This window comes from Carassius gibelio, chromosome B8 (assembly GCF_023724105.1).
Source record: "Carassius gibelio isolate Cgi1373 ecotype wild population from Czech Republic chromosome B8, carGib1.2-hapl.c, whole genome shotgun sequence".
In the NCBI taxonomy this organism is placed as follows: Eukaryota; Metazoa; Chordata; class Actinopteri; order Cypriniformes; family Cyprinidae; genus Carassius; species Carassius gibelio.
In genome coordinates this window covers 28912810-28924084 of record NC_068403.1, presented here as the reverse complement: position 1 = coordinate 28924084, position 11275 = coordinate 28912810, and the positions used below count along the sequence as shown (strand labels likewise).

The 11275-nt window shown below is 37.8% G+C and overlaps 1 protein-coding gene across 5 annotated transcripts in view; it reads left to right on the top strand.

Moving 5' to 3' along the window:
* Positions 1-2201: 2201 nt before the first annotated feature.
* LOC127963140 (NACHT, LRR and PYD domains-containing protein 3) overlaps positions 2202-11275 on the top strand; it is a 210736-nt gene continuing 201662 nt past the window's right edge. For 4 of the 5 annotated variants that reach the window (XR_008154738.1, XR_008154739.1, XM_052562887.1 and 1 more), the window contains exons 1-2: positions 2202-2358; positions 9252-9397. Coding sequence is in view for 2 of the 5 variants with exons in the window: in XM_052562887.1 (XP_052418847.1) it covers positions 9273-9397 (125 nt within the window). In the remaining 3 variants the exon portion in view is untranslated. The remainder of the gene's footprint in view (positions 2359-9251; positions 9398-11275) is intronic. The other variant, XM_052562885.1, reaches the window with a different exon arrangement.

The following is an 11275-nucleotide window of genomic DNA, read 5'->3' as shown; positions in this document are numbered from 1 at the left end:
TAGAAACATAAACGAATAGACATGAAATATAATACAGCCTTATAGTGAGTATTATTATTTGATCAAGACAGTAAAACAATAATAATACACATACCTTATTGTGACCAACCATTTAAAAAACTCCCAGACAGGGGAGGATTTCCTCTTTCTTGCTGGCTCCATTACAAGGAAAAAGGAAGAGGTCACAAAAAGCAAACAAATCCAAAAGGACAATCCAAATCAAAAAGCAGTCCAGTCCAAATCCCAAAAAAAAAAAAAAAAAATAAATCCAAAAAATCTTATCTAATTAATATAAAATATTATAATATAACTACTTTAATTTATAATAACAATATACTATAACTAATATAACCTGATATAATCTAATATAATCTAATAATTTACAGCCCTAACACATATATGACACAATAACGAATACGACAGAACTATCGAACTCTAACTCTTACTCTCTCTGACTCTACTACAACTGATTCATCTACTCATGACAACACCCACAAGGTGGCGTGACTTTCGAATCCCCTTTATCCGGAACCGACACTCAGACCGAACCGATGACGTGTCCACACCTTTCTTTTACTGTCTATAGGTGTGTTCGACATCGGCTGCGGCTGGATGCAACCGATCGGCGAGAGTAGCCGCGTGCAGGTGGGGAGGAGCTGCAAGCGGAGATATGAAGCCGGACACGTTGTGGCTCCCGTAGTTTGCTGCAATTACGTCAGTCATGGCAGATCACGTGGCGATTGCTTACTTGATCGCGTTTAAAAGTGGTGTTTTGGAAAAAAAAAAAAAAAAAAAGTGGTGTTTTGGAAGGGTGCCTTCCAAAACAAGATACCATATTGGATATATACTTTATCAGTATGACATGGGTGTTTCTGCTTATACAAAATGATAAAAGTAACCTATAAAAAAATTCCCTGGTGGGTATGTGTTTTTCAAGGTTTCAGCAACAAGATTTACAGTGCTGCCCTCCTGCTGAGCTTTTTAACATTTTAAACATAACACCACTGATTTTCATATACAGAAAAGCACAATTCTGTTGGATTTATATTGTGATTTAGACCAACTATTTGAAAGTGAACAGTGTTGTCAAGTTGTTACAGCAAGTTGTTAGCAGTTTGCTAACCACATGCAGGTGAAGTATAAACACAGCTAAATAAACTAGAGAATATGAAGAAACCAAACAAATGGAGGAACATAATGTATTATGTATCATTTGTATAGGAGCATTTATGACCACATTAGATTGTATGCTTTTTAGATTAACATTTTAGTTCTTAAAAATGCTCATTTGAATAGGTTATGCTGCTGAATACTGTAAAAGGTCTGTATAAAAAAGAAAGTCATGCAAAATAAACATACACAAACTTTATATTAACAATAAAGTAAATACAGTAAAACAATATTTAATAAATATGATTTATAAGATGAAGACGACATAAAAACGTATTGAACTGTTTTTAAAGTCCATATGAGAATTTCTGAAACTGAAGCCGACTTGCAATAAACTTGAAACGCACGTCATCGGTGTCATCAGTGAATCCAGCCAATCGTGGATCAGTTGTGTCGTCATCAGAACCTGTGCAGCCGCTCTTCAGAAGCTGCGCTGGCTGAGTTCTCCGGCTACTCTCGAATCGCTCTCGTGGTACTTTGACGGCACACGTCACAGTCACGTGGCGTCAGCGCTGTATCAAGTCGGACAAAATTTCTAACCGGCATGCACTGCTTCAAGTCAGCCGACGATCGGTTTGCGCAAAACTGCATGAAGTCGAACAAGCCTTATAACACAAACCGAGGCCTCGTTTGTCATCAGTCACGTGATTTCCATGTTAACAAAACAAGCCTCGAATCGCGGCTTCATCTGGCACGGCCCTTTTTTCTCGACACAAGCTCCGAAGCCTCGGTTCAAATGTCACATCACTAAATGGAGCTAAACTCTGCAGGACAGTCGATCGCCAGGAGCAGGGTTGGGCACCCCTGATTTAAGTTATATGAAGCTGTACAAGTCTTAATACTTAACATCCATTTAAGATCTTTGGGAATAATAACAGGAAATGGCCCAAAACAATCAAAATATTTCATGAATTAATTATTTTTCTAAAAGAAACAAGACTGATTAATAGAATTTAATATAGCGTTGTATTAAAATAATGGTTTTTTCCTCCCCCTCCGTCTCGCTGCCATTTTGGTTTTGATTTTCCAACACTCCTGTCCGGTAGGTGGCGGGAATGCACCATTCAAGTTGTTCTGGCATTACACCAAAAGAAGAAGAATTCTACACTAGGCGACTCCTGAAGATATCGAAAGCAAACAGGAATTAAAAAAAAGAGACTTAAAAACGGTCATAAACAAAACATTAAGGTAAGTTTATTATCAGCTTCTGATACAAGTAATGTTGTAGATTTTTCTCATTCGCTTCTCTGTCGTGTGTTAAATCCGATCTGTAAACATTAACATAAAGCAGTAGAGTTGTGACGCATGTAACGTAGAAGTTGGTGAAGCTGCATAAATTAATCTTCAGGATTATAATGCTATAATATTCTCCTTTAAATTGGCATTAATTTACGGATTCTTTACAATCGGGAATATAGGCTACCAGAGCAGGATATAAATATTGAAGCAGAAAACACTTCTGTAGGCCTCGGACATAACGTTACGCAGATCAGGTTTAGTGAGAATTTGATTCAGACATACAGTGACCGTGCTGGAACTTAGTCTGAATCCACACGATTAATATAGTCCTCTAACAGCAGTTAAGATAGTTTGGGGTTTGATATTCATATTTTTGTTGTCTATAAATACACAGTGCGCTCTCAAAGGCTGGGCATACACTGTGCGATTTCATCAAGCTTACCAACTCACACACTGTAAGAGCAGATCTCATGCGATGTAAAGTCAAAGTTTATGATTTATGTACTCATTCTATACTTGTGTGAAATACTCCAAATGAGCAGACGATGACACCGTGTATATGGACTATAGCCAGATATATCTAAAAACTAAACAACAACAACAAACATCAGGTGACATCGAGAGGATTTGTCTTTTCCAATTAATGTATTAAATTATTACAATTGCTATTATTATTATTATTATTATTATTATATTTATAGGTCTACTACAATTCATTTGTCCAGCCTAGATATATACGATATATCACGGTAATGAATATGTACGATATTGTTATCGTGGGCCCTTCTGATTACCGTGAATAATTATATATTACAAATTATTCAGAATTTCGAATGCACTAAGAATACTATTTCCATCTACTGGTCAAAATGCACTACACCGCTGTATGCTGCTTGAAAGAGTGTGTGCTCTGATGTAAACAATATGGGTGGGAATCAGTGATGCGCGGGTCAATGTATAAACAACCCGCACCGACCGATGTTTTTCACTAACCCGCCTGCAACTCGGACCGCAGAAAAAGAAAATATTGTACCCGACCCGCTACCTGACCCACATTTTTTAAAAGTAGTAAATGTGTCGCCCCTTCATATTAATTTAATTACCTAACTCCTTAAGTGTCACTGGCCCAACGGTGGGCCCAAAGCCATTACATATTTAAAACCGTAATATTCTATTGAGAATGAGAAGTAGTCGTCATAGCACAGAGCCCCTCCCTCGATATCACGGTCTCGCCACGTTGGAAGGATACCGGTGGCGAAACAGGATTGTTTACATGTGTTGTTAAGAAGAGGTTCTCGCAATTCTGCACTGTTTTACCATGCCTGGAAGTTACTGCTGCGTTAAAAACTGCTGCAGTACCTCACACGATACATATGGAAAACATAGGAACAATGGAATACAGTTTTTTTTTAGGTTACACCAAGCGCAAAACAGCAGTTTTTGGAGAAGCTCTCAAGCGAGAGACCTGGACCATTTACCCCCATGCACACATATGGACATTGGGAATTATATATTTTTTGGTTTAAGTTACTACACAGTGCAGGAGTTTAAAAGAAAAAAACAGTGTTGTACTGGCCAAAGTAAGTTTATTCACATGCATTTTAGCGTATTGTAATTACACTGCATTTAGAATGCACTTCTTGACCAAAATGACAAAGTAATTAACTGCGACTGAACACTAGATTGTAACGAGATGTTCAATGTATACGAACGTTTCCAACATGTTTTGATGTGGGCTAAAGCTGTGTATGTTTAGTTATAATTTGATTTTAACCCAATGACATATACTGTACCAGGTTTTTGTGTTGGGGGCTGCAAAGTGGACAAACCAGTTCTGGGTTAGATAGGGTAGTTAAATGTGTGATTGCGAGATGTAAATGTCCGGGTTAGATTAAAGCCATTAACAGCGTGAATGCAAAGTGACTTGCATTGTAAACAATATAATTCCCAATGTCCATATGTGTGCACTGAGTTATATGGTTCAGGTCTCTGTCCTGCTGCAGGGAGCTGCCTGGGAGCTTCTCCAAACACCGCTGTTTTGCGCTTGGTGTGAGCTTGTTCCTGTAAGGTCCCCTTTATTTCGCCTTATGTTTTTGCATTGCTTTACTTTCTTTTTTTTGCCGACAAAATAAATGTGCAAAAATGAAAGCGCTCTGAAATGTTTAGTCGTGCCTCTGTTAAGTTCTGAAGGCATTGCCCCTGGCAACAGATAGCGTATCCTTCCATCAGGGCCGACCGGCTCAGACCCCTCCCAAATCAACCCAAATCGGCACGTGACTGCTCAATCTCAATATTAAACGTAAACTAAACTTGACAAACTATATATCAGTGGAGACCTTAGAGGTTGTATTTTTTGTATTTGACCACTGTTTTATATTTAAAATTATGTAGTGACAGTAATTCATTAATTTGTGACAAGAAAATTTAGCAAAAAGAAAAAAAAGTAGTTGGCTTTTGTTACAAAAAGCTGATACATACATATACAATCACGAAAGTATATATATATATTTTTATTTCTTTTTGGCTGCCAATAATTCATACAAAACATCTTTTCTAGTTTTTATCAAAAACTTTGAGAATAAATTGAATATGTGTATTTGTATATCTATGATTGATGTTGCAAGTATTCAGTAAAAATTTTTATGCATGTCAATTTCATGTATGATCATACATGAAATAAACTTTTTTGTGAAGTTTCTGTAACAACACTCTAGTAGCTATGTTTGATTAAAAAATAATTTACAACCTATCTAGAATGTTTTATCAGTCCTATCAGTCATGTCCTCTCTACCTTACGCACACCACGCCCACTTAGATCAGATATCACATCACATCAACATGTCAGCCTGAGGGTTACCGACGGTCATCGCTTTTGTCTTCAATAATTCGCGCCTAAAAACACGTGAAAACGCTGTGTGCGCCGCTTTCTCCTTTCCAAAGCGCTCGGGCAGTTGCGCCCCTGAGGCGTCTGCCATTGCTAAGCAACCATGACGAGCTCCGTGACGTGCCTCTCCATGAAGACGCTGGAATTTCAGCAAAGGATAAATGGTTTGCAGCTCTAAAAATCGCTTGCAGTAGCTATGCTACTAAATTTATTTCAAAATGGCAATCCATATACAGCTGTGATCAGCTGTTCCTTCATCTTGGCTGAGCTTTCAACGTTGTTACGGAAAAGGATGAAGCTGATTGGTTAGTTCTTGTCACATGACCTGCGGTGCGCTTGTGACTCTCTGAAAAGTTGAGATGTTTTTAACTCGATGCGGTGCGGACGCGCCTGGAAAAAACGAGCGCGTCCGATTATGAGCGCACATACCGCGCGCCTACGTTGGAAATAACGAACTTGCGCATGCAAAAGACGTGCTATTTGATAGAGTTGGGGTACTCGAACTTGGACTCGGACTCGAGTCCAATTTTGAATGAACTCGGACTTGTCACGTACTCGGACTTGACACGGACTTGAACATTTTGGACTCGGAAAATATTCTGAGTACAGTCGAGTCTGCGTCATGTGTAACAATAAAACCAGCATAAAATTGAAATGATAAATTAATGAATGTCTCCCCTTCTGTCATTTTACTGCACCACACCGGCAGGCAGAAGTCTCCTGCTTGCAGACGAAACACACGCACCACTCACTGGATATCGGTGTGGATTAGTGATGGGAAGTTCGATTCTTTTCCGCGAACCGGTTCTTTCGGACGGTTTGATTCACTAAACCGGTTGAAAAAAAAAACAGTTCACCGGATACATAATCCATTGCGATGTATTTGTTATTAAAAGAACTTACGTTTCGTCAGATTGCCCTTCATTCAAGCCCTCGGTTTACCCGCACTCATTACATTAGCACAAAATCAGTTCAGAATCAATCACCAAAAGAATCAGTTCGGTTCAGATGCGCTGTGAGTCAGTCGGCTTCATGCTGAATCACGAATGCGCAGTATCATCAGCTCCTCGGTTCTCGAAAAAAAAAAAAATCTAAAAAGTTTTTTCTGCATTGTGATACTCTTTCATCACAGTACAGTAACAATCTTTCATAGACATATTTAAATTAAAATATAAACAACGTATTACTCATGCATTTGACTGCTAGGTTTTTATAATAAGTTGCTGAAACAAGCTGCAACACATTTAAACACAACATTAGCCTACTTTTCTTGTTAGGCTATCACAAACATTTAAAATTAAAACTCGCAACTGACAGAAACAGTCGTCTTTCGTGCGTTTTGCATTTAAATCTTTATTACACGCAATCCAACGGGTCTTAAATAACTATGTTTTTCTGCCTCTATAAAAGTGCATATATAACGTTGCCTTGTTTCTCTAAAATTGCTCTTTTTTTATTGTTTTAAATCAAGCCAAAACCCATGTGTTGCGTGTGAAACACAGTAGGATTTAATTAGTATACATTTATTGTGAAATGACTGCATTTCCGTGTCAATCCATGTTCATTTTTACCGCGAACAATGCGGTGTCACTTTAATTCAGCGCATGCAGCATAGCAAAAATAGACTCGGTACGTAAACGATGGCTGCACTGCTGCAGACGCACTTCTCCTGGAACGCATTGACGGACCGCATGCAGTGTGAACGCTGGAATCCGTTAACGTGTGCGTAAAAAATTACGCAACGCGTACGCACCGCAGACGGAGTATGTGTGAAACGGGCGTTAAGCCCAGAATATTTTGTTACCTTGTCTTTCTCATAGAGCAAAACAATTAATCAGAAAAACAAATGTGAATAAGACTACAGCTACCGCGATTACCTAACCATGAGAAGTGCATATTACAGTTATATATATATATATATATATATATATATATATGTACACAGTGGGGCTCGAAAGTTTGGGCACCCTTTGCAGAATCTGTGAAAATGCGAGTAATTTTCAAAAAATAAGAGAGATCATACTAAATGCATGTTATATTTTATTTAGTACTGTCCTGAGTAAGATCTTGTACATAAAAGATATTTTTTTCACCCCTAGCTCTTAAAGCATCTTGTTTCCTTCTGGAGCATCAGTGAACATTTGAACCTTTTTTAATAGTTGTGTTGGAGTCCCTCAAATGTCCTCAGTGTGATAAGGTGTATCTCAAAATCATAAAGTCACTGCTTGAAAGGGTTCAAATATGTAAAGATGCTGGAAAACTGAAGAATCTGCAGGACCTTAAAGATATTTCTGAAGAACGCTGCTCAGTTTAACTGTTCAGAACAAACAAGGGACTCATGCACAACCATCACAAAACAGAAAGACAGTCGAGGATCATCAGGTAACAGAACACAGTATTAAGAACCAAGGGTTCCCAAACTTTTGAGTAGGGTTATTTTAATAATTTCAGTTATTTTTTTTTGTCTTGTGGACTAAATGTTAAAATCTTTTATGTACAATATCTTACTCAGGACAGTACTAAATAAAGTATAACATGCATTTAGTATGATCTCTCTTATTTTTTGAAAATTACTCGCATTTTCACCGATTCTTCAAAGGGTGCCCAAACTCTCGAGAAATGTAACAAATTTTAATGTTGTATGTAAACTGTGTTTGAGAGAGAGAGAGGTGTTCAGAGAGGAGTCTGTTGGATGTTTAGCTTTTATTTGTTTTATGGACTCAATGTTAAAAATTTAAAACATTTCAAACACTGTTGGCAAAAGTGAAAAATAAATAATTTTATGAAGTTATAATTTTGTTTGATTCCATGATGTATTTTACTGAACATGAGTATTTACAATGCAAATCCAAATTATTTTAATTTACTGACAGTTACTTATATCTTGTCTTTTAACTTTATTAAGATCAGATTCTGCAGGTAAAATTACAATAATAAGGTGACTTGACTTGACTTGACTTACTACAGGACTTGACTTGACATAGCTTGTGACTTGACTTGCCCAAGAAAAAAATACTTGAGACTTACTTGAGACTTGCACATGTGTGATTTAGTCCCATCTCTGTTATATACCGTTTGATTATTACTGATGAAATCATAGACAGTGACAGTTTTAACAGGCTGCATTCACACTATTGCACAGATCAATTTATCTATTTCAGTATCACAGGTTTTTTCCTTCTCTGAAAACATAACTGACTGTGTGTACATCAATTTCATATAAAATTATTGGAAATGCAAGTGCATTTAACCGCTGCCACAATTGAGCTTCAGGACAACAAACAGAGCACACGTGAAAGTCTGTCAGTGCGTGAGCTTCGTGCATTTAATAGTGCTACATTGCAAACGGCAGAAATGAAAGCATATCTAAAGTAAAACATGGTGGGTGGAAGCACAGACTGTCAAGCAATGTGCATGTGTCTCTAGCGCGCACACATGCCATATGTGGGAAAAATAAACAAGTTTAGAATAGATTCTGAAATGTTCAGAATCATTGGAGAGAGAATTGCGATGCATCAGAGAATTGATTTTTTCCTCCCACCCCTAGTAAACAAGCACACATGAGAAGCACATGGAGCATCCTTTGGGCAAAAATGCACTTAATTAGTCAAAAAAAAGTAATATAACAAACTAACTAATATAATCTCTTACATCTGTTTCTAATTAAAGTGAATATGAATAGACAGTGTCGAATGCGGCATTAAATTAAGATCTTCTCTTTTAGGCGTTTTTACAGTGTTGCGCATTTTGACCAATCACACACAGTTCTGTTGAGTTTAGGAATGCAATGGCAAAACAGAAGCGTTCAGATGAGTCCTCACTCATAAGAAAAGGATCCTCCACAAACTGCTACAGCCACTGAGTCTGAAGCTCCACATTCTCTTGAATGTCATTGCAGTTACTAGAATAATAATCACAATACTATGTGTAATTTGTTCTCTTATGTTTCCATATGCAGGTGTAAGTTCAGTTTCTCAGTATGGAGAAGAGCGAGAGCAGTGAGAGATCTTCATCTCCTGATTGCAGCTGTGTGTCTCTGAAGAGTAACAGATCCATGAATAAGCCTCCTTTACTTAGTAATGATCCAATGACCTCTGACCCCAGGTGAGATATAATGCAGTAAAGTGAAAAAATGAGTGACATGTGGCCAAGTATGGTAAGCCATACTCGAAAATTTTTGCTCAGCATTTCACCCATCAAAGTACACACACACCAACACACACTGTGAATATGAGGTTAGATCTCTGTCATAATTCTGCGAAAGATCATTTTAAATGTGCAAACAGAGTTTTCTGAAGAATGTCCGTCTTGCATAGAAGAACGTATTTCTTATATGACATATTCAATTTGACATAATTCCAGCCAATCAGAGACGACACGAGACAACCAGTCACTACATTCCCTGCAGTGGATGAGGAAAAATACAGTGCATGCATAATTATGCAATTTGAAATTTTACCAATTCCAAACTACATCAATCTTAATAACTACTATTAACTTTGTATCTAATCATTTATAACTAGAGGTCGACCAGTTACGATGCAGATTTTTTTTATTAAATTTTTTTGGCTGATATGTTTGGCTGATTTTCTTTTCTTAATTTTCCTCCATCTCATAAGAAAGTTTGAGTAAATGTTTATTGCAGGGTATAAGATACACAGCCTGATGCTCATAACTGCTTAAAGGGCTCATATGATGCGATTTAAAATTTTTCCTTTCTCTTTGGAGTGTTACAAGCTCTTGTTGCATAAATGAGATCTATAAAGTTGCAAAGGCTAAAGTCTCAAATCCAAAGAGATATTCTTTATAAAAGTTAAGTGACCACGCCCCCCTAAAACACCTAGTTTAAACACGCCCCCACATCTCTACATCAGTATGTGGGAAGATTTGCAGAATGCTGCCCAGATGTTCACGCAAAGAAAGGCAGCATACCTTTTATTCTCGTTGTAGTATTGTTGCTGTCGCCGCCTCCAGGTCGTATAGACACTGTGTGTTTCATTGAAACTACATTGAAAAGTGAAAGTGAAACTACATTGTTTGGCCGAGGATGATATCCGCTTTGTCATTCCTGGAGCTGATCCGTGCTTGTCGCTGAGGAAACTCATCAGCTTTGCACTGTGAATCGGCAGTTAGGTTTCACAGTGGACGAAGTGGAGTCCTGCTCTTTGTAGAATCTGCCGGCCTCTGCTCACTCAAGACTGTGGTGTGTGACACTGTTTCATTGAGAAAGCGAAACTACTTTGTTTGGCCCTCCAAAGAGGACATGACTAGAAATCATGTTTATAGTGGGTTTTAATGTTTATGTCTCATTGCTCTGGCCAGATAGGGCATCACAATATGTTAAGGGCCGTAACATTTCCGTCAAACATTTGGGGCATTCGGTCATAGCTGGCCTATCAACATCAGTACACCTCGCTTTTCAGAATGATGAGCTTCGTAAAAAACGAGGAGAAATAATAATATAATTTTTTTTTACCTTAAATCACATAAGCACATTGCATTACACCAAGTACACACAATTGTTCTTTTTAGCAATATCATATGACCCCTTTAAAAATGTCAAAAAATCTGCCTGATTAATAGGTTTATAATTAGAAATTGCAAAGTCAAGGCATGACCATTGGACAGCAATGTGCTCAGTGGGCCAGCAGAGTCAATTAAAAACATGTCAAGAAGAAAAGAAACATTAACTGCAAAAGAATTGAGAATTAAGTTGAAGAATGAGGTGTGAAACGACCAGGAACCATTTAGTCTCCAGCGCCACTGTTTTCCATGCAGAGATGGACTAAAAATGAATTACCAAAACTTAGTGCCAGATTCTGGCAGATCCATTCTTCAGACAGTGGTACAAGTGGATGTGGTGCTGGTCCATCAAGAGTCGCTCAACTTATCTGTCTGTAAAGCCTATAAAAATCAGTCTTCAGTTAGAGTCATTTAATAGCATTATTTACCTAATCGAAGTCCTTGAGAACCTGACATCTT